Source organism: Zonotrichia albicollis, chromosome 6 (genome assembly GCF_047830755.1).
Source record: "Zonotrichia albicollis isolate bZonAlb1 chromosome 6, bZonAlb1.hap1, whole genome shotgun sequence".
In the NCBI taxonomy this organism is placed as follows: Eukaryota; Metazoa; Chordata; class Aves; order Passeriformes; family Passerellidae; genus Zonotrichia; species Zonotrichia albicollis.
The window spans coordinates 8,032,026-8,055,528 of NC_133824.1; the positions used below are offsets into that span (position 1 = coordinate 8,032,026).

At 43.7% G+C, this 23,503-nt stretch overlaps 1 protein-coding gene and 1 non-coding gene across 6 annotated transcripts in view; both read left to right on the plus strand.

The window, feature by feature from the left end:
• The first annotated feature begins 9 nt into the window (after positions 1–9).
• Positions 10–23,503, plus strand: part of SYNE3 (spectrin repeat containing nuclear envelope family member 3) — a 71,870-nt gene continuing 48,376 nt past the window's right edge. Inside the window, exons 1-2 of one of the 5 annotated variants that reach the window (XM_026791132.2) lie at positions 10–1,024; positions 2,659–2,813. Coding sequence is in view for 1 of the 5 variants with exons in the window: in XM_074542409.1 (XP_074398510.1) it covers positions 21,610–21,691 (82 nt within the window). In the remaining 4 variants the exon portion in view is untranslated. Of the gene's footprint in view, positions 2,814–11,116; positions 11,249–18,207; positions 21,692–23,503 lie in introns of those variants that run through there. The other 4 variants (XM_026791134.2, XM_074542412.1, XM_074542413.1 and 1 more) reach the window with 4 other exon arrangements.
• On the plus strand, positions 2,095–2,361 carry LOC113458781 (small Cajal body-specific RNA 13). The gene has a single exon (XR_003379352.2).

Here is a 23,503-nt window from a genome sequence, read left to right on the forward strand (position 1 = left end):
TGTCAATCAACCTTGGATCGATTAATCCCGCCCCCTTCCCAGACGCGATTGGTCAGACTGCCCTGGGGTGGGGCTTTTCTCGGGATGTTCGGGGGGCGATTGGAGTAACGTTCCTTCCGTTTCCGGGCAGCGGCCTCACGCGGGGCCTGGTCCCAGTCTGTGCGCCGTCCCCAGCATGGACGGGCCTTGCTTCCCCTCATGCACCCCTGTCGGCTCGGCGGGGAGCCGCTGCTGGGCGGCCGCTGCTGGGCTCAGCCTCTCCCTTCGGAGACTCCCGGGCTGTGCCGGCGCCGCCGGCCCTCGGGCGGGCTCTGGGATTTATCTCGCCGGCCCTTTGGTGGTGGAGCTCCCTCGGGCCGGGGCTGGCTGAGGGTCAGGGCAGATCCCTGCAGAGGGGCCGATGGAGCCGGGCTGCGCTGCAGGGCCGCCGGCCGTGCGGGGTGAAGCCGCGGGGCTGGAGCGTGCTCGGTGGCAGCGGAGAGGCCGCTCTGGGACCAGCAGCGCCGTTCGGTCGGCACCTTCTGCCCCCGTAGGCGGCTGGGGCTGTGTGTGGGCAGCCGGTAAGCTGCTGCATGGGGCTGTCGCCTTTCTGGCTTTGGCCGTGTCCAGGGAGCGATTGGACTGCGTTCATCTGCCCGGGTTTGGTAGATTTTTAATGGAATAAAGCAGGCGGCTTGTGCCTGAGAAAGCAGCGGTTCCGTGCGTGCTCAGGCTTGGTGCTGATGGTGGAGACCGGAGTGGTTTTGCACAGTTTGACCTTTTCTCCCGCGCACCTGGCAGGGGTGGCAGCGGGGTGGGAAAATGGGAGCGAGGTCGGGCTGGTGCCTGCGCAGCGGGATGGTTCAGTCGGTGCTGGAGCAAGGGCAGAACTGCCTGATGTAGCCAGAGAAGGGCTGGGTTTGGAGCGTGTCCTGCAGCCTGGCCTGTGCCGCCAGCTGTGCTCGGGCTCCTGGGCAGATGCCGAATTCTTTCCAAGAACTTGGCGCAGAGCGTGGCGGTCTCCTAAAGCAGCAGGGCCTATCCTGTAAGTAGAAGAACATGTTGATGATTTTTCCTCTCTACTGAAATACAGTCTCTCGCAAATAACAAGCCACATTTTATTTTGAGTGCTAATTTATATTGCAGCTGCAGTAGCTGGACTTCTGGTATATTCATGACCATTTGTCTTATTTATATCTGTAAGGAAAAGAACTTTTACTATCCAGTTCTGTTCTTGTGAGAGCTTTGCAGACCAGCTTGTTTTCAGCATTCAGAAGAGTGCTCGCCTAATTCTTGTTTTTTATGGAATCCAGCTGATGCTTGAGTGATAACTTTGTTTTAGTTTTTTTGAAGCCACCCTCAGGATCGTTTCTCTTGAATTTTATTTAACTTTATTAGGAACGGATTCCAAAGGGAATTGTTGCAAACTTGCCCCTGCCATCCCATGTGAATAGGTTATGAATAAGTACAGTGTTGCTGTAGTATTTAAAAGTAGATGTATTTATGAGGAAACACTTTTAATCTGAGGGCAAAGTTGATATGTTGTGTTGCTGATGAGCACCATGTATGTTGTGAGTTGATATGTTCTGCTTTCAACAAAACATCACAAGCTGTGGTGATCAAGACACAGAGCAATGTTTGTTTTCTGTGGTTAATATGTTGTGATTGATATGGTGAAGATTGTGAAGTATAAAAAAAAAATGTCCTGTCCGTGGTAGATGGAACTGCAGTAACTTATGCAGAGCAGAAGTATGTTTCCCTATTTGTTGGACTGTTTCTATATGGGAAGACATAAAAAGTGCTAAGTGTAATATCCCAAGGGGTCTCCTTTGTTATTTTAATCCAGTATAAAGATTCCTTGGAAGTGAGAGTGGAATTAAATAAAAATTGATGACAAGAAAGATATCTTTTTATTTTTAAAGACAACTAAGTGTTTTCTTTCAATGAAATATTGGACTAAGAACAGAATACTGTGGTATCTGCCTTCCTTAATTTTGTCCTAGCTATTCCTACAAAGCTCATTAAAAATAAGTAACACAAAGACATCAGACTCAAGTGTAACAAACCCTTGTGAGTATACATCCTTTCAGAAACCACGTAGAGCTGCAGTTTAATCCTCTGTAGTCCAAGAGGTGCCCCTGGTTGCTGTACCCTGGGCACACCAGGCTTGCAGAGAGAGCGGCAGGAGGAAGCCGAGGCACGGCTGCCGGAGCAGCAGCAGCGTGCGCAATGTTCCTCCCACAGCTGCCACCCTGTTGCCACGGAGGTAATGACTTCTCCCATGTCATTATTGATCTATCAACAGTCAGAGCAATTTGGCAGTCTGATATTGTTCAGCAAATAGAGTGATGTCTGCTGAACACTGAAAAAACTGCTATAAAATGCTGGGAAGCTTCTCAGAAGTCTTGTGCACTAGGTTAAATAGAAGTACTGGATTTGTAGTTACTGTAGTTTTATGAGATTGGCCTATGAGATATTAAGCTTAACAGAATGCCTTTTCATAAAATATTTAGTATGGTTAAATACTTTTGGATTATGCAATATGCAGCACTCAATTAGAGGATAATTGTGTACTGATAAGACTTAAAACAATTTGCCCATGTACACTCTAGAAACAAATAATTATGTCACCAGATTCCACCTTCTATTAGTCTAAGTGAAGCTTTTTGTGTTTTCCAGATAATTATTTAAATCATCTGTTCAGAAGAAACACTAATGGGATTTGCAAAGACTCCTGACATTTTGCTGATGCTCCTGTTAGAAGACCTCTCACCTCATTTTGGAAACACTAATAAAAGCACCAGTATTCAAACTGCAGAGTTTAAATGCTCACAGTGAGTCATAACCTGGGTTAACATCAGGCATTCTGCTGCAGAACAGAATTATGATTTATAAGTTTGTGGTTTGTTCTCACGTGGTGTACAAGGAGGTGGACATCCAAGAATGGTACTGTCAGCAAAAGGGTTTTTATTTGTTTTTTAAAATGCTAGGGCTAAGTTAGCTGGGGAGAAAGAAAAGTCTCATTTCAGCTTATCAGAACAGGACATGTCTTCATGTTCAAGTCTGATATCTGTGTCATTCTGAGTTGTGATAGTGACTGAAAATGAAGTTCCTTCTTGTGCCCTAACAATTGAGCTCTATTTAGCTGGGGTTTTTTTTGTTTATTGAAGTTTTTAAGTGGGATAGCTTGAGCTCCTCCTGTTTTGCATGCCAGGTAAATCATCTCTGTGTACCATCATGGTATCATCTGGCAGCGCCAACATATCCTCAGTTTTGAGAGCATTATGAGTTTTTAAAATGTGCTTACAATTCTGAGCTGCCTAAATAGTGAACACTGAAAACACATCTGTGAAATGTTCCTGGTTATTTTGGAAATGTGCTTGTTTTAAAAAGTTGTGCAACAAACAGCAGAAATATAAAAATGCTGTGGGGGTTTTGCAGGGAAACTGACATTTTGAAATCTGAACTGTACCTAACTTCCTGTTTTGGGTCTGACCTGGAGATCTATAAGCAAGTTTGTTTCTGAACTGGATTAAGTTATATCCATAGATCAATGAAATAATATCCATAGATTTTTGGCACATTCCTAAGAGTGTTTTCATTAGCCTTAAAATACAATGTTCCATTTCATAAATGAGATCAGTGAAGAATATTTACAAAGTGACCTGTGTCAGTTTAACTGATGGGGATAAACATGACCTAAGGCTTGATTTAAACCATGTAAAGAGCTTTGGCAGAGAGGGGTCGTGGTAATCATCCAAGGAGAAATGTCTGAGCCCCACATTTAAGAAATAGAATGGAAGGTCATGTTCAGGCTTGAATGTGGACCTTTAAAAGAGGCACTCTTGAGACTTCATTTATTCTTAATGACACTGATGTCACTGTGTGCCTCTTTGCACTGAGCTTTGTGAGTTGTGACACTGTCTTGAAACAAGGACAAGTAGTATGGCCTCTGTAATAGAGGAGCAGATTTGTTCTTTGGGACAAGCAAGCTGCTTGCAACTGTTCTGGCATATGAAAATCTGTTAGATCCCAGTTTCTGATTTGCAGATGGTAGTGATTGAGTCTTTCAGTATTACAGAGGAAGCATAACTTTGTATGTATCTATTTCCATGCAGAACTAAGAAATACTGCCTCTAATGGGAACACCTCTGGCCTCTTTTCATCCAGGAATTAGGAGTGCTAAATCTTTGATGGACCTTAGAAAAAGATTGGGCAAGCTCAAGAAAAAATCAATCTGCCAAATATAAAGACGCCATTATGGTATCAAGTCCTGAGCCATAGAAGGCCAGGTGTCAGAGCCTATGCCACAGCATGTGCTGCAGTGGAGAGGGCCAGGATATACAGAGTATCATCATACAATTTCAGGAAGCTTCAACCCCACACAGAGTAACCCCCATACCACTGTAGAAGGCTTCAAGCATGTACCCATGCAGAGTAACACAATATCACTTCAGAGGGCTGCAAGTGTCTGCTCATCTTGTTCTTTAGCCCAGCCTTTTATCTCCCCTCATGTTGATGCACTGCACCTGTGTGCCTCTGTTCCCTTTGTGGTTGCTCAGTGCCTCTGGGCCCTCCAGGGCTCATTGCTGCTCACAGCTGTGCCCACTGGGGATGGGCTGGGGCTGCCCCACTCCCAATCACCACAAACTGTTCCTACAGCTGGGGAGTGGGACTGAACTATGTGCATGTCCTGTTCTTTGTTTCCTGTGTGCTCACTTGTGTCCAGTGTCACAGAAACAGAGTCTTGGTGTCTGGTATGGTAATTTGTACAACTGTATTTTATTTGAAGTGCTGGAAGTGTCTTGGCTTTTAGTAAGGCTGGGAAAACCCCATGGCACTCATTGCTTGTAAGAATGATTCTTGTGCCCCAGTTAAGGTTTGCCAGCAGGCTCTGTCACAGCAGTGGTGACAGGGACGCTTTCATTGGCTCAGTTTATTTTAAAAACGTGCAGGTGCTGTGAGGCACAAGAGCATCTGCAATTATCGTGCATGTCGTGACCACGAGGGGGCTCTGGCAGCTCCGGTCAGAATTACACACTGACCACAGGAGCAGGGCTGATTGCTTGGTGCCTCAGTGGTTACATCCCTTCTTGTTCAGCACTTCTGAATTACCTTACCTCTTTTTGTATATATATATATATATATATATGTGTGTGTGTGTGTGTGTGTATATAAAAGTTACAATATTTTGCTAAGTAATTTTGCGAAACGCATCGTTACAAAAAATCTAAACTGGCTATTTGATCTCCTCTGTGGCAGAAGACAGTACCAAGCATGTCATCACACATGAGTTTTCATCTGTATGGACAATTTCCCCAAGTAGAAGTTCAGGAGTTTTGCACACATTTTGCTGTATTTTTAAAGTAGAAAGAATTGGTATGAAGAATCTTAAATATAAGGTTTTTTGTATATCTTAAGAGTTTTTAAGCTTGGTACTACAATATTTCAATAAAGATTTTATTTCTTTGCACACCCTTTATTCTTTCATTTTTTTCTAGGAATATGTGTTAGTGAAATCAGCAGCTGCTTTGAACTTGCTGTGCTTTGAATCCCTGCTTGCTGATCACAGATACTGATGTGTGTATGTTAAAAGTGGCCATGAGTACAGTAGGACTGTTTTTGTACCTGGTCTGTAGAGTTTTTATGTGATGTGAAGAAAAAACAGAAACACAGAAATGCAGAAACTTAAAATGAGAGAGGAGGAGTGGGTGTGTTGGGCATGCTTGTATTTGTAATGTGTGGACTCAAACATGAAGCACAGAGTAAAAGTATCTCTTGTGGGAGGCAAACTCCTGAAGAGGAGCCCAGAAACTTGAATTTTTAGATTGATACAGTTAATTAAAAAGAAAAACTTGTAAAACCAGAAATAACAATATACAGATAAAGGAGGTTTGGGGGGGTTTTGATGTTCTAAAATGTTTTTATTCTCTGTTTCTGAAGTATGAATATGTGTATATTTTGAAAATCTGACTTTTCAAAGAGTACTTCCAAATGCTGCATAGAGATACAGTGATTTTCATTACTCTCACTGTGTACATGCAGTGGTTTTATAACTGCATCACACAAACAGGTTTTTTGGGGGACAGTTTTTAACTATGTGCTTTAGAGGGCAAGCAGTTCTTTCATGGAACAAGCAGCTTCTCCACAAATGCAAGCATATGCATCTTTCCTAAATTTCCTTTAAAATAATTGCATGCTTTCTCATGCTTCCCTTTAAGTAAATTTCTTGCAATTCAGTGATTGAAGTTTCCATCCTGCAGTGCTTTCATGTTTCCTCTGAAGTTCATAGTAGCCTTCTTCCCTTGCTAATATCCATGGCAGCTGGGATTGCTCCCCAGCCTCAGCATAGCTGGTAACTTGCAGGGTAAAGAGCTGGGCCCTGAAAGTTGTGTGTCATTTAATTGTAGCAGTTCTGGGGCTTGTATAAAGGCCTGCTTTATAATCAGCTTGACTTCATTTTAAACAGACAAACAAAAGCATTTTCAGCCTGGGAAAAAGCTCTGAGTTTCAGAACAATCACTTTCCTTGTCACAGTGATGCTCGGATCACTCTGAATCATCCTTAGACTCCCTTTCTTATCAGTAGGACTTGTGCTCTTTGTTCACATGCTACTTTTCCATCCTTGGTAGTCCTGGGAGACAGGAGGAGACAAAAGTGTACCCTCACAGCTGCTTTCTGTCACTGTACTTTAGTTTGAGACAATCAGAGTAAGTAGATCTGTGCTGTTTTAGTTTCATGCTTGACTACTGTGGTGAATTATTTAAAGGTCTGTGTGCCATGGAAGGACGAAAATAAAACTAAACACTTCCTAGATGGAAAGTCCTTCAAACACTGGCATACAGCAGTTGTTTGGTGCAGTATGTATTTCCAATCCCTTAAAAGACTAGATCTGAACAAATTGTTCTACAAACCTATCATGTCTAGGAAAAGGGAGACTAATATTGGTGAAAGTGTAGCTCCAGACTACTGTGAGTCTCAGAGAAATTGGTATAACAAAATTGTATTTGTGTGGGAAGGGAAGCAAGGAATAACTAATTATGGAATGTCATATATCAACAGTTGTCATTCTTCTCTCTTCAGGGGACTTCAGAGAATATTTTCTTAAAGTAGTTGTCAACAGCTTCTATAATTAAAAAAAAAAATTGTGGAGAGTAGAAAGGAAGAAAACCTAATGCAGTCGAATTGCACACAGGAGATTTGATTTCAAATCCTGATTTTCATGGAATCTTGGCTTCCCCTGGCTCATTTGCTGAGTGCCAGTGGGGGCATTGCTGTTAGCACTGCATCTTCCTAAACCTCCAGCCTTCCATTTTGCTGCTGCTCCCTTCACACTTTCAAAGCACATCAAAGAGGCCCCTTCAGGTACTGGAAGGTGCTCTAAGTTCTGCCTGGAACCTTCTCTTCCATTGTGACCCTGCCTGTGTGTTGCTCAGTAAACTGCAGTGTGTTGCACCAGGCTGTCAGGGTAATTGATCAGGACTGGACTTCTAGGCCAGCACTGAGAGTTCACAGGATGTGACCAGACTTTGAGTGTATCACAGCATTCGTGAATTTGAAAATGGGGTAGTTCTTATTGAGCGTAATTGGAATTACAGTGTCCCATTTGCCCTGCATTTCTGTTCCTTAGTGTTGAATTTGCTCTCACTCAGAATAAGACCAGTTTTCCCCAGCCCCTCTTGATATCTGAGGTGAGTTGGGATGAAAAGGGTGTTATTTTTGTGCCAAATTTAATGCAACAAAAAAATTGGCTGAACTCTGAAAGTGACAGGGTGTTGGGACTGATCCAATAGCACAAAGTTGTACTTTCCTGTGGAGGTAGTCAGCCTGTGCTCAGGTGTGGAGCCAAATTTGACAAAAGGTAGAGTCCAGCATATGCAACAGGGAGAATACAAAATGCTGGGTTTAAGTCCGTGTGGTCTCTGGGTGAAGAAAAAATGGGAAGTTCCCCTGGTTTACCAGTGTGATCCTGAGGATCCTGTTTCTTTGTCATCAGCATTAAGAGTTCTTGATTCCTCACTAACTGAGGAGAAGTTCTTGTGCAGCAACTCCCACCACCACCCACAAAAGCTTTCTGTCAAGCAATGTGAAATGTCTTGTAGCCATAACACAACACACAAAAAATGCTGAGAAGCTCCAATATTGAATATCCAATATCCAATATCTCCTCTCAGGCTAAAGACATGTCATGGTATGCTGCACAGAAATGTTACTCTGCCAACAAATGCTGTCCCTCCCACCCTGACATAGCAATGTGACTCATTATTTGAGTATATTGCTCTACCCAAGCAAACATAAAGGAAAACATCCTAATATCTTGTAATAGTAGCTTGTCATCAGTCATGAGCATGAATCAATGGGTGTGTTACACTAATAAGAGAGAGCAGCTACCCTGCAGCATTTTAAGTGGTTCTCTGATACCCTGCAGACATCATGCAGGCCCTCCTGTGCAGTAATCCATGCCAACACTTTTGTAGCATTTGGTGCTTTCCACCCAATCTCTTGGGCATTCTGCTCATCACAGGAAATGCCTGAAAATGCTATATATTCACTGACTAAATACTTGTGGTTTGGTTTATAGGCCAGGCTAACTGCTTCTAAAAATATATTCCTTTCTTCCAAAGCAAGAGATCTAGGGCTGCTGTTTGCTACTTTTCAAAGCCCCTCTACTATTCCACACTGCTTGCAGTCATTCTAACCTCTCCTTTGTCATTTAGGTGTGGTTTGTGGGCAGCTTTTTATTGTTTGAGTAATGCACTGAATGCTCCTTTACTTAATGCCTGCTGTTTGCCTGCGTGTAGGGATTTTTCTAACTCAGCATGTACAAGCTGTTTGAGGAGTAGAATCAGAGCCATGAAAGCCTCCACATGGGGAATTGCAGAAAAGGAGCTTAATTCAAGCAATTTTTAGATACAGTGATGTATTGTCCCCCACCAGCAAGCTTTCTGAATACAAGGGGTTTAAAAGGTCTGGGTTTGCAAAGTAACTTCCTAAGGGGTGGTTTCCTAAGGAATTAATCTTTGTCATTAACAGCGTTCATCTACTCACCATGATAACTGAACCTGCTTTCTTAAGGTGAACTCACAAGTAAGATTTTATATTCTCTGTCATCTACCTATTCTAGACACATTCCTTTGTAGTGTAACCCTTTTGGACTGTATCCATTTCCTCACACTATTCCAAAGGTCATTGAGAGATAGTCAGCTCTGAATTACCATGGGCAAGGGCAGTTGCATAGGCATAGATTCAATTTTACACATTGATAAAGATATGAACTTCCTCAAGTAAATAGTCTGTCAAAAGCAAGACGTGTGTGGTGTTCACAGGGGTCCCCGGACGAAGGAAGAGACAAGAATCCTGACTCCATGTTTCAGAAGGCTGATTTATTATTTTATGATATATATATTATATTAAAACTATACTGAAAGAATAGAAGAAAGGATTTAATCAGAAAGCTTGAAAGGAAAGGAAAGGAATATGGAATGATAACAAAATCCTGTGACTGAGCAGGCAGTCTGAGACAGCTGGACTGTGATTGGCCATTAATTAGAAACAACCACATGAGACCAATCAAAGATCCACCTGTTGCATTCCACAGCAGTAGATAATCATTGTTTACATTTCATTTCTGAGGCATCAGCTTCTCAGGAAAAAAAAATCCTGGCAAAGGGATTTTTCAGAAAATATCATGGCTACACAAACCAGTGAATGAATTATTTTCCAAGTTAGTTGAAAGGCTTGCCGAGTAACACAAGGAGATTACAGCACTCAGTTGCCCTCTCAGTGCCAATTTAAAAGGTCAGTCACCCCAAATACTGTACCACTACAGTATATATTGGGGGCAGTTGAAGCTTCAAGGTCAGAACCAGCTGTAAAAGTGCAATCCTTACCATGAAATTCTGACAAAATTTCCTGTGACCTTTATCACTGCTGGTGAGGGATAGGGATTCCTGATGCTTTGGGAGCAATATAAGTACGGAGCCATTGCAGTTAAGAGCGTGTCGGCACACGGATGGCAGATCACCTGGCTGGCTGTAGGCAGAAGGGAGCCCACGAAAGCCCAGGGAACGCTGCTGGTGAAGCAGCCATGCCCCCCGGCCTGAGAGCTGTCATACCCTGCCTCTCGCAGGACTGGGGAGCTCACCCTTCACTTTTGAACTATGTATCTCGAGGCCCTTGGCCACAGAACTGTTATGTGTAATCAGAGATTTTTATCGCAAATAGCCCGTTTTTCTGCTCGTTAGGCAGATGAACCACCCAACTTCCCAGCAGCAGAGGGCAGCAATATAACCCCTGCCAAAGAGGACGGTTTAGTGCTTTATGAAATACAAGCTTTTCACAGGCTCATTCAGTTTGTTTACATTATATTGTTGTTGAAATATGAAGAAGCTGTTCATTCTTTCCTCCTTCCCTCCCAGTGGTTCAGCACACAGGCTCATATGATTACAACTTTCTGATGCTGCGGATGGAGCACACGATGTTAATGACTGGCTTCTCTCGCTGGGCTACAGAACGGACGCTGTGGCTGGCAATACATCTCCACTGCTGCTCCTTTTGCTTCGGGTCTTTTTGCATAATTGAGCACACGCAGTAGACTTTGTGCCTGAATCAGTACTGCAGTGGAAACAGGTTTTGTTTCCTAAGTTTTCATTGATTTTTTCCCCAAAATACTACTTCATGTATCCAAATAAATGCATGCTGGCAGTTGGCACTGCCAGTGATGAGCGGGTGTTGTTTCATGCACATGTAAGTGCTGAAGTGCAGGCTGCCTGCCTGCTCGCTGGCCATTCAAAGAAACATTAACGCACATCCCCACTTGTTGGCACGGAGCCACCGGCACATGCAGGGATCGCCCGGGGCTTGTCGCCGGTCGCCTGGTGTTGGGTGACTCCCGGAGCTCCGAGTCCCCCAGAACGCGACACTGTGAGAGATTCAGCCTCTTCTGCTGCATTTAATCTGCTAAAAATAACAGAGTGCGGTGCTCGCCCGCCGCTGCCACCGCCGTGCAAGGACAGCCCGGGCCCTCTGCGCTCGGCGGGGGCTCCGCGGCCGGCGGCGCTGGCAGGGCGGGCCGGCTTACATAACACCGCCCGCCGGGCCGGGCCGCGGCGGCGAGGGCGGGCCCTCCGCGCAGCCCCCGCAGCGGCGGGGCCGGTGCCGGGCGGCCCCGCCAGGCTCAGCGAGCGCCCGAGCGGCCGCAGCGCGGTGGGGGAGCGGCAGCGCGGCCCAGGGCTGCCCGCGGGGGAAGCGGCGGCGGCGGTGCCGCTCGGTGAGTGCCACGGGCCCGGCTGCGCTGCTCGGGGCCTGTTGCCGGCGCTGGGGGGCTGCGGGGGGGAGAAGCGACGAGGCGGCGGCGCCTGGGACTGCACCGTCCCGTGTCCTGCCGTCCTATCCCGTGCCGTCCCGTCCCGTGTCCTGCTGTCCCGTCCCGTCCCGCCGTCGGGAGCGCGGTGCGGCACGGCGCGGCACGGGGCAGGCGGGCTCGGCGGGGCTCGCTGTCAGCCCGCCCGGCTCCAGACCCGCCTCCTGTTGCTCGGCGCGCCGGGCAAAACGCGGCCGGGACAGCGCGGTCCCCGCTCGGCCCCGGGCCGCCCGTCCGTGTAACGGGGAGAGCGGCCACCGCCGGGGCTGCAGAGCGGGAGCGCTGGCGGGGCTTGTCCTTGCCAGGACGGCTCCGTGGGTACTACGAGAGCTCCCTGTCTGCTCCTGCTACACCAAATACCGTAGCTGCAGTAACTGCAGCATATCTCCCTAAGTAATGTACTCTGAACGGGCAAAGCCTTTTATTTAGCTTCTTTCAGAAAATCGCACCTGCCAGCCTGGTTCAGCACTTAGCTGCGTTCTGCAACTTTTCTTCAGATAGATGTCAGGCTCTTGCCAAAGCCTCAGAGTTACAGTCACATTTCTTCATCTGTAGGTTCCCACTGCCAGGACTCTCACTGCGGTTTGCAAGGTCCTTGTTCCTCTTCTCAAAGGAACACTTCCCACTTCTCTCCCCTTCAAACCCATCGGATACATCCCAGCTTGGCTCTGGTTCCCCTTAAGGGGGTCTGACCTTGTCTCACATTTTCTTCCTAAGCAGGAAATTTCCCAGTTTTTCTGTTATAAGAGCAACTAACATTCTGTGTAACTTCTGTATGTAAAGTTCCCCCACACCCTAAGGTATACTGAGGTTTTCGTTTTTCATGTACTGTTCTCTGCCATCTGTTTTATGTTTTATTTGCACATCCTTATTGGCTTGGCCTTGTGTGAGTTTAGATCTTTGTCCAGGAAAATTTTATTCTACTCAAATAGGTTAACAGACTGAACTCTGCAGGAATTATGCATTATATGATGACTAATTGTGAAAATTATGGTTGCAAGATGCTGCTTTATTTTGTGAGTTTATCAGAGCAAGGATGCCTCTCTTCCCCTTTGCCTCAAATCTACGCCTGCCTGTCTTGAATCATTAATGAAAAATAAAATCACTATGCTTCTCTTGCCACTTCCTTGCTGCTAGTTTTGGTTGTTACTTTTTAGCCCTTGGCATGGTGTATGTCATCTGAAAATCTTTGTACGCAGTGTTTGTTTTCTGGGGAAAGAATTTTAAAAATGCCACAAAACTTTAAAAGCTGATTGGTTGCCTTCAAGTGTTTTTCTTCTTTTCCTGGAAATGCCTCAAATCTGCAGCTGTTGAAATGCACATCAGCTTGGCACAGTCTCTGTGGCTGCCAAATGTGTGAGCCAGTTGGATCTCAAGGAAATGTAACTTATTGCAGTTGGTCTTGTGGCGACTCCTTGTTCCACAAGAAACAAACATCTTTTGGTGAGTCACAGCATTGTTCCCTGCAAACTAGTTGTCAGGAAATGGAGTCTGACAGTCCCAGTGGTCCCTCTGTAAAAGCAGCTTTCCCCTACACCCAGTGCTGTTTCCATGTTGTTTGTGAATCATCAGAGCCGGAGTCCCCTCAGATTCCCAAGGAAGACAGAACTAGCTGCTGTTCAGGGTGTGGTATTGTGGTGCTTGCCTCTCTTGTTGCATTTCTTCTCATAGTTCCAGTTGTTCCCTTCAGCCATATTTCACTGCTCCTCCTTTCCCTCTCCCCTTGGCCAGGGCTTGTACCCTACCTCCAAGTCTGTTTCTGGCACGTGTCCTCTGTGTGGCCTTTGTGCACTGACCTCACTGGACTAACCTCACTGGCTTTTCTTTGGGAATAAGCCTTTTTTTCTGCTCTATCTGTGGCTTACGAATCATCCTTAAAACTGTTGTATGCACTTGTGGATGCTTGGCTTCAGAATGTGGCTGTACCTGCATGCACATGACTTTGGAGAGCAATTCTACTGCCTCAGGGGATGCTCCACACCTGCGCTGCAGCTTCAGAAAGATAACTGGCATCTGTTGGAAACAAGGTTTTTTGCCAGGATTTAATATATGTATACACATGAGTCTTGGTGTGTGTCCCTTATGTAATATTTTTTGCCATTTCTCAGTTTCAGCCAAGTATGACATAAGGAGAACAGCTCCAAGGTAATTAAGTTCCTGCAAATTTTGTAGAAACAGGCCAACAGGGAAAAGCAAGTCTAAAATCAGACACTTGCTAGTTTTCCCAAGTTTTTAGATCAGTGACTGAGTGATACATTCATATTTGACAGCCTCCATTTGGGAATAATGTGTTTGTTGCAAATGAAGCTATAAAGAGAAGGGGAGAAGGATTTTGTGAGTAAATGCCCCTGAACTGGCATCTCCCTTAAAACTTCAAAGAATACAAGTAACACTGATATGATACATTTCATTTTGAACATGGGAACAGAAAATTTTGGTACAATTCAGTGTATACTCTTAATCAATCAAGGAACACAGCTCTGCAGATCTGATTTCCTGAGTTGACCTGGTCACAGAGTGCTTTGTTTTTGCATCCCTGCATCTCCAGGGCACAACTCGTGTCTTTGTTCTGCCAGGCACACATTTGCACAATTACAGAAGGGTTGTGATCTCACTCTGATGACACTCTCTAGTGTCTTTAGATTTATTTTAGTTTGCCAAAATTGGCCAACAGTTTCACGACTGCCATCATATAAACATAATTCCCATGAAACCAAGCAAAAGCAGTGACCATTCATCCTGACCCAAAATAATGTGTTCTGGCAGGACAAATCCCAGATCATTGGTAGCAATGACAAGATACTGCATTTCTGTTTTGATTTGGGGTTTTTCACTGTTAGTCCTTGTCAGTTGCAGATGGATTTTGTGGCACAGCTTTGTTCTATCCTCTCAAACATGTTCTGCCATAGACAGGTGCAGTAGTGTCCTTAGAAAGGGCCCCCTTATAACTGGGTTGTCTGTGTCTGTGTAAGAATTGTGAGGCAAGTGTGAATCCTGGTAATTCAGGCATGTGAAATGAAAAGATCACATTGTAGCAGGAAAAATTCTTGAGCTCCAGGAATGTTAACAGAGGGTGCAACTGGCAAGGGAGTTTTTTGCTCGGCATGTTTTCTATATGAAGACAAAGGTATCATGTACCTGAGATCAACAGGAATAAATACCTGGTCCTTTAATACCTCTTTGAGTCTGGCTGAAAAAACCTTTTTATTGTCTTTGGAATGCGGAAAGTGGAATACTTTTAAATGAAAATATCTCTTAGGGTAGTGCTTACTGATGGTCAGTAACACCTCAGCTTCTTCAGGCTGTAATTCCATGAAATTAAAACATGAAAAACAGGTGGTCAGAGTCCCTTTTGATGATGCAGGTCTGCTCAGCAAACAAGTGAATGATAGGAAATTAGTGTCTTCAGTTAATATTAGTTAAAGTAGTCTGAAATGTCATGACAAAAACTGGAAAGTGTCATTTGTGTAATCAGTTGCTATCAAATGCAATCTTTAAAGTTCAAAACAGCCTGATAATGATTAGTTAGAGGGCCCAAATATCACAGCCTTAAATTTTGCTTACATTTTGGTCTGAAATAGAGTTTTATTACCTGAGGCTGATATTGGCATATGCAGACTTATAATATTCCCATGACTAGCTGCAGTGTTGTCATTATCAACTTAGACACAGTCTTGTTCTTTAGTTTGAAAGTTTACTCTTCTTGTTTGTTTTCCAGTGTTTGTTGAGGGTATAACAGTTGAAGAATCAAGGAAATGGAGTCTTTTAAACTGAAAGTGGAGATCCTTACATAAGGATTGCTCCTTACACACTCTTCTGCAGAGCTGGAGCTCCAAGTCAGTCCTTGCCCTCCACAAGGAGGACTGATGATTCTGCAACAATGTCTGTTAGACATTGCTGTGGATGCACTGCTTTGTAGACATAAAGTAGCCTGAACTGTTGCTTATCATATGTTCCTGTATTTCTAATAAATTGTATCACAGGATGGTACTGCCTGAATTACAGAAAAACCACTCAGAGAGTAGAGCCCTGGGGTATTTAACTTCAGGTATCTGAAGTGGCCCCTCCTCAATGCTGAGCAAAGAATGGTAGGTCTAACAGGGATGGTGGTTCTCACTGACACCCCATATCAGGTTAATAAGCAATCTTTGATGTCTCTGTCTATGTACACAGCTTAATTGCATTTCAAGGAAAGTTCATTGATTTAATTTCTTTTCCTTAGACAGAAGTGACTTTTAATGTCTCTGCTATTACAAGCTTTATTTCTATGTTACATTTAAATAAAAGACATGGACTTGATATAAAGTCCTTCATATCAAGCAATTTGAAGAGAATTTCTGCTTTGACTATAACAGACTGAGGATTACAGGGCAGTCTCAGCCTTGGGATAACACTGAGCAGGTGCATAAAAAAACACTGGAAGAAATTAAAGAGATAGCAGGAAACTAGGAGAACCATGAGATTGTAATTTGATTGGAATTCAGGTATCAAGCTGTGGCTTGTTTGTTTTGTTCTTGATTAGTGTTTATTCAGTGGCACTGAAAGGTGAAATACCTGCTGTTACAGTTGTGCTATGCAGAAAGCCTTTTGAGAAACATGACAGTAATACTTGGGAGCGCAAGCTGAGTGAGAGCCTCACGTGGGACAGCTTGTGCTGGGGAACTTGCTGTTATATGTAGTAGATTTAGTGCCTGTCACCAGGGAATCCTAGACACACTTTACATAAGGCTGCCTGCTGCTCCCCTTGTGGCTGATTATGATTATAATAAGAATAGAAGGGATCAACAACAATCACCTGGTGCAACTGCCTGACCACTTCGAGGCTGAGTAAGAATTGAATCACATTATTAAGGGCACTGAATGCCTCAAACACTGACAGGCTTGGGGCACTGACCACCTCTCTAGGATACCTATTGCAGTGTTTGACCACACTGTTAGGCAGGAAGTTCTTCCTAACCTCCAGTCTAAACCTCCTAATGCGGCTTTGCCTGCCACAGATTTGTTCTGTGATCTTGAAGGAGCATGTACAGTCAGAGGTTTAAAATGAGACCAGTGATGTTGGATGCTTTGTGTGTTCCTGGGTCTGTCAAAGGCTGCGTTTGAAAGATAGATGCTGCTGAGAGCACCAGTGTCTTAATTTGTGAACTGGGACACTAACATCTATTCCCACAGGGTACTCTTGATGTGTGTGGCAGCTGTGTTGTAGGTGCCAGGTGGGAGGGTGTCACAGGTGTGACAGAGTAAACCACCCACAGTGGATCTGGGTACTATTTTATTTAAAAACCAAGACTGGAGTTTTCACCCTAAAAGATTCTCACACACTGACTCGCCTACTCACTCATCTGGACCAACAGAACAACAATAATAAATTAAATAGTGAAAAAAGTGTAGAGGTTACTTTTGGCTGTGTTTTATCTCCATCTCACATAGAAGTGATATGTTATTTAAAGCATTAGATGCTTGTGTTATTTTCCTGCCATTATAATGAGGCAATTGTATCATAAGAACATGTGTTGTTGCTGACTTTGGAGCAGTTTGAGAGATGTAACAGCTGGTCTTTATCCAGGCTCTGTGCCCCATTGTGGGTGCAGCCTGAAGGAGTTCAGGGAAGCTGAAGGTGGAAAGTGTACAAGCACTGATGTACCCACTGCATTTTCAAATCAGTTACATGCAAAGACTGGGTCATGTGAGAAAATATCCTGCTATCTTAAAGTCTCTGTGACTAAATAAAAGAAATAATTTCTGTCAGTTCTGAAGCTGTCAGTTCTTCCCCAGGCTGTGCATTTCCTTTAGCTTAGATGACTTATTTTTCTTAATCCAAGAGTCTTTTCATGAGCACTTGAGTCTTTGGTAGTGGTTATATGAGTGGCAGATGACAGCAGCTGGCAAATGTAGGTGATGTTTCTTATGTAAGTCAGCAGAATTGGTCTGTAGGTGCAGCAGGGTAAGCACAGGCTTTGTGTGAAGTACAAGACTTTAACCCTGGCTAATAACACCGCCTCAGTAAACACTGCAGACACGCATTAATTTAGATCTCCAGATTAAGAGAGCACCCAAGGAAAAATGTACTTCTTGCCATGTCTTTTAAGTCCACAGGAGTCAGAGTAGAAATCTTGGCTCTGTGACAGTATTGCCTTTGGCTTTTCCAGAGCCTGGGATTTTCCCTTGTCTCCTCAGATTATAAACCTTCTCACTCCATTAGTTGAGCTGCTGGTGTGAAATGCCAATATACAGAACATGTCTGCAGCCTAACAAAAAGGAAAATATTTCAAGCATCTTTGGGTTATTTTTTGTTTGTTTAGGTTGTTGTTGCTTGTTTGTTTGTTTGGGGGTGTTCTTTTAGTTGATTGGTTTGGTTTTGTTTGGTTTTTTCTACAAAGAAAAATTCCTGTTTGGGATGGAGCTACCAGCCACCCTAATGGTATTTTTGCCTTCAGTGTTACTTTATTTCTCCCTTCAGATCTTTGCTTGTCCAGATATTGCATATTGTGATAATATAGAGACTCAAAAGCCATCTGGACACAGTCCTGAGTAACATTCTTTACTAGGTGACCCAGACTGAGCAGGGAGATGGATTAGATGAGCTCCAGTGGTCCTTTCCAAGCTCAGCCATTCCATGATTCTGTGAATACCTCATGATGGAGGAGAGCTGGTGCTGTCATTCTGGTCTGCAGAGTGAAGTAGTATTTGCAGTCTGATGAAAGACCTGAAGGTGTTTATTAAAACCACTTTTATAAGTAATTATGTCGGCACATTTAATCCCAATACCTAAAGTGTCACAGCCCCCACCTTTTTTTTTTTAAGTCCTTTTATTGTTGAATTGTTAGTTAGTTATTTTAGTTAGTCATTGCTGAGGAATCTGCCTGGATGTGCTTCAGTGCTCTGCAGGTTATTGTTTTCTATAGTGCCCTTCCTGTGTCAGCTATCACTGGTATTTGTGAAGTGCTGTTATTGCTACTAGCAGGTTACACCTTAGTTTGGGGATTTGCAAATAGATGTTTTTCTCAGTTAAGCAACTGTATCAGCAGCTAACCTACTTCTTGGTTCTTTTAGTCTTGTTCAGATCAGATCTGACATTTTTCAGGGTTTGGTGTGTGAGTTGAAATTTTTTTTTGTTTGTTTCTTTTAATGCTAACTGGTTAATCAAAATACTTTTTTTGGTTGGTTTTCCTTGCTGAATGGAACAGAGCATAATGATGGAGCCAGAGCCAAACCTTTAAGAGGCTCAGCTTGCCAGGTGGGACACCTGAATCATTAGGCTCTGCATAATGATTAGGTTCTTCATAACAATTCATGATTTACACAGAGCGAAACTGTGTAAAACCAGAAAGAGAGATCAAGAGCTTGACACCTGTCTGTGCTATCCCTGCCAGTACCTCTGAGCCCAGTACTCAGGACAGCCTGATTGCTTGATGTGTTTCTTTTCTGGAAAGTCCTTTCACAGCAATTCCAAACCAGATTCTTTGGTGAGAAGCACTTGCTCTGACAGTCCCTTTACACACCATATTATTCTAATTCACAACTAAAACATAGTTAGAAATATGTTCTGCGGAGTAGTAAGAATATATAACACAGTTGCTATGGTTGAAGAAAGGAAACAGAGCAGCAGTATAAAAATCTATCTAAGGGGTTTCATAGCTCTTTGTCAGAGCTCAGACAACACTCTAATTTATAACCCTTGCAGCCCTGCTGGGGTGATGAAGTCTGTCTCCTGAGCAGTTACAGGACAATTACATCCCTGCCTGCTTGAAGATGCAGACTGTTAGTGGGCAATGAGGCCACCCTGCCCCGAGTATCACTTACAGGAGATTAATCAGTGGGGCAGTGTAGTCGTTTAACTCGGTGGGTTGCACTGGGTTTGCAGAAATGTTTCCTTCTCAGTGCCCACGGGCTGCCAGGTAATCTGAGATCATCCAACAGATGTGTTACAAGAGTTACAGCTGCAGCAGATGTTACCACAGTTACAGATGTAACAGAATCCCTCTTTGAATTTAGACATGTCAGCCCGAAGGAGGGGCCATTCAAATGCTTTCTGCTGCCGCAACAGAAATGATAGCTGGCCAGAAGAGTGGGGAAAAGTTTCATCCCTTGCTGAAACTGAAAATGGACTTCTTTATGTGGGAAAAAAGAGAATGGGAGATCAGATGCTGTGAGGACATTTGGAATATTTTGCTGAACCTGGTTTCCTTAAAAAATACGAAAAAATGAAGTTCACTCTAAAGGAAATCATGCTCAAGTGGTAATGTGGTATTTATATATTTTAAACATGTTGTGATACTAACTTACAGAAAGTTTTGTGGGAATGCTGCATTTTTCACTGTTAGTTTGGTCCTCTCATTGCTGTCTGTGCTCACCAGGGGAGCTCCTTTGCCTTCTGAATCAGTCATCCAAAGGGACTGATTCTTACCTTGCCTTAGAAGCTGCTGTGCATAGCTGATGTAAGGCACATATGCTCTGCTTCTTCAGTACTACTAGTTTCAGTGCTTTTTTTAAAAATATTAATTTAATTTTTCTTGTGGGACTATGGCAAGTTTTCAGTGACTGTGGATATACCACAAGAGAGAGAGAGCAAGGGAAAAGTGATAAAGGGGTTCTCTTATAGGCATTTAAAACCCCCTATTCAAACAACACAATTCTAAAACAACCATGATTTGACTTTCAGATAAGTGGACCAATCTCCAGTTTACATCCCCTAGGCATCATATAGTTTAGTCTGCATGTGCTTTGAGATGTTCTTATCCTGATTTGAGGTATTCATATAGTTCGAAGGATCATTCATGTTAGCAAAAGGCTAACAAGAGAGTTGGAAATAGCTGATATATCAGTTCCCTCTCTAGAGGTACAATCAGCACTGCTAACTCTTAAGATGTTCCTCCTCTTCTGTCCCTTGGGTTTTTTTTACTGAAATGTTGTTTGGTTGGCTGAGCTGAGGTCACTGCTGCACATGGGGGTCACAGCCTCTCTGAGGCTACTGGTGTTCAGTTAATTCTCTGTATTAGAAACTTCACAGGTTAGCTTGATAAACATTTGCTGTTCCACTGTTCTTCTTCCACTAGGTTTTCATTAATCTTTGTTCCTCTCTTCAGTTTTTCCCCATGCTCTTCCCTTGAGCTTCTGGTTCCAAAATGGATGAAGAGGCTCACAGCTTTATCCTTGTTTTTATCTGTAGCTTCTAATTTGGAGGTAGAATTCAAACCAACTTTTTCCCCCCATGTTTTGCTTTCACTGATTTCTCCACCTCTCCTCCATATTAGTTGTAATTCTAGAAATGCTGCTCAGTGTAATATAAAGTATGGCATACAGCAACTAAAAAGGTTGAGAGATTGTGGCTTTATGGACCTGCTTTGCATTTGCACCAACTTGAGTAAGTGGCCCCTGTTTTGGTCCTGGAGTGTGTTAGATGTACACCATTAGGATGATGCAAATGGTAGTGGGCTAGATAGACCAAACCAGTGGGTTTTATTGAATGTCTAAAAGCAGGATCTTAATTAATCAAGGGAGAATGTTGCTTTATATTTTCCAATAGTTTTAGGGAATTAGGGAAGGAAAATTCATCATGTGCTCAATCATGAGGGACAGGTAATGCCTGCAAAGTATATTCCATTCAGCCAAATTGTGCAGCAGAGGTATTTCCTGGAAATATCAGCTAACCTCCTTTTTGTCTTGCGTGATTATAACTGAGAGCAGAATCTAGATTAGTGTGTCAGTTTGTGAAGGGAATTTCCTGCTAGAGACCTTGAGAGTAAAAAAGAAGTGGAAGATAAGGAAAATTATTATTATATTAGAGCACGAGTTAATGATTTGTAAAATCGCAGCTCTGACGTACCTGTCTGCACTTTTACTTCTTGCTGGCTTCCATCCTGTGTATTAAGTTGCCATTCAGCAAACATCTGTCAGGCATAATAATTTCAAGCATTAATCCTTACAGGAATTAACCAGCTTGTTAGTTGATGACCTGAACTAGATAGTTTCTGGGGATTATTGCTATTTAAGTCTCACCTACGTTTTAAACAGTGGCAGCATGCCCTGCTCTGGGTTTCTTTTCTTTCTCTTTTTATTTTTTTTTTCTGCACTGATATATCTTTGGGTTGCCATCTCCTCTTTCACTCCCGCAGCACGGGAGGAGGCAGAGAGGAAGTTCTGTGCTTCCTCTACATTAGTAAGGAGGAAGCCACTGGTTTCTCTTCGTGCCACACTTGCTCGTGCTGCCAACTGTGCTGAATTGCTGTTCTAACAGCCAGTGGAGGCCAGGCTGGGTTGGGGCTGCCATGCTGGGAAGCCATCAGGAAACCTTGATGGAATCACCACAGACTTTCACCTACCCTTTTTACCAGATTTCCCAGGATTTTGGTAAGGCTTTTACAAGGTTACTTTCATTTCATAATGTAGTGAGATGGTTGTGACAGGCAATGTGTCTGTATCTTCTGGCTCCTAATAACTTTTGCACTCATTTTCTGCTTTGCATTAAATTTCTCAGAGACATGGAAGTGTTAGAGATATCAAATGTCTTGAAATTTCACAGATTTGAACTCTAGTGAAAGGGGAACTAGAAGTCAGTGGCCTGCTGCAGGAGAGCCATGACAGAGGGTTCTGGCAGCAGCCAGCTGTGAAGGGTGCCAAGATCAGCCCATTCGCGCGCTTTTCTCCAGAGCCAGCCCACGCCTCCCTCCTGCCTGCTGCCACAGTGCTGGGGGAAAGGGTGGGGGCCCAAGGGTGAGGGCCCAGTGCAGTGAAATGAGGCCTGATAAATTGTTCTGTGAGCAGCAGCCTGGACGGGGAGCTCCTTGATGTAAGGCAGGAGAAAGGAAGCCAAAATATCCCAACTGCGGTGTGCAGCAGAAGGGTTGGAGATAAGGGACAGTTGGTGAAGCTACCAGAGAGAGTCTGTTGGGAGCTGGGAGTGTGGCTGGCACTCAAGACATGATATCAGCTTGTACAGCCCCAAAATGCTTGCTGAACTGGGACTGCTGAGATCCCTGAGGTTTCAGTTTAAGATCACATAACGGTTGAAACATGACCTGGGGGTATGCAATAGGTAAAAAAGGGGACTAAAGAAATTCAGATTTATTTTTTAACTAGGGAGCATAGTTTGCACAAACCTTGTTGCTTGTGTTGTGCTCATTGAACCCAAACAAGGTCATTGGAGGTTCTGCTCTGTGGTGCTCCAGCAATTGTCCCCATTAGAGCTGGACATATTTTCCTTCAGGAAGAGGATAACTGGCTTCTCCTGTTTTATGAATCAACCTTTTGCAAGGTACCTGCTGAGCCCTGATCTGTAAATTGAAAGGGAAATACTGGAGAAAAATTTCAGTGATATGAAATGCCTTTAAAGTAAAACAGGTGTTTGTGTTATCTTTAGAAGATAGCTTCGGAGACTAGAGGGGAGATATTTTTATTTCTTTTAGACTAAAGTTGAGGTGCCATGATGTCTATTGCTTCTTGCAGAAGAATTCTGTTATTACTTGGGTTAAACAAGTCTATAGCTTTATACCTCTTCCTTCTTTCAAATATTTGAGAATGGGTAGTGCTATGTCTGCCTGTGTGTGTACCAACCCTTGGCTGATAGGGACCCCTGTTGCTCTATATATATCTCTGTGTTAGCTCTCTGACAGCCCCAGGGTGTCACAGACATCTTTTATGAAAAATCCTTTCCTTAGGATTTTTCCTCCTGAGAAGCTGAGGTGCCTCAGGAACAAAATGTAAACATTGATTATCTGCTGCTGTGGAATGCAACAGGTGGATCCGTGATTGGTGTCATGCGGTTGTTTGTAATTAATGGCCAATCACCGTCAGCTGGCTGGGACTCTCTGTCCAAGACACAAGCCTTTGTTATTCATTCTTTCTTTTTCTATTCTTAGCTAGCCTTCTGACAAAATCCTTTCTTCTATTCTTTTAGTATATTTTTAATATAACATATATCAAAAAATAATAAATCAAGCCTTCTGAAACATGGAGTCAGATCCTCATCTCTTCCCTCATCCCTGAACCCCTGTGAAGGTTGTCACACCAGGGATATGTCCCATAATATTTAGGGTGGAATTTTCAAACTTGCTGAGGAGCAGCACGCCCTGAGGCCCCCTTGGGGTCCGAATGGAGCACAGCCGCCTGATCTCTTCAGGCGTTTGTGAGGAAAAGAAGAGCTTTGGTCTCTCGTAGTACTCC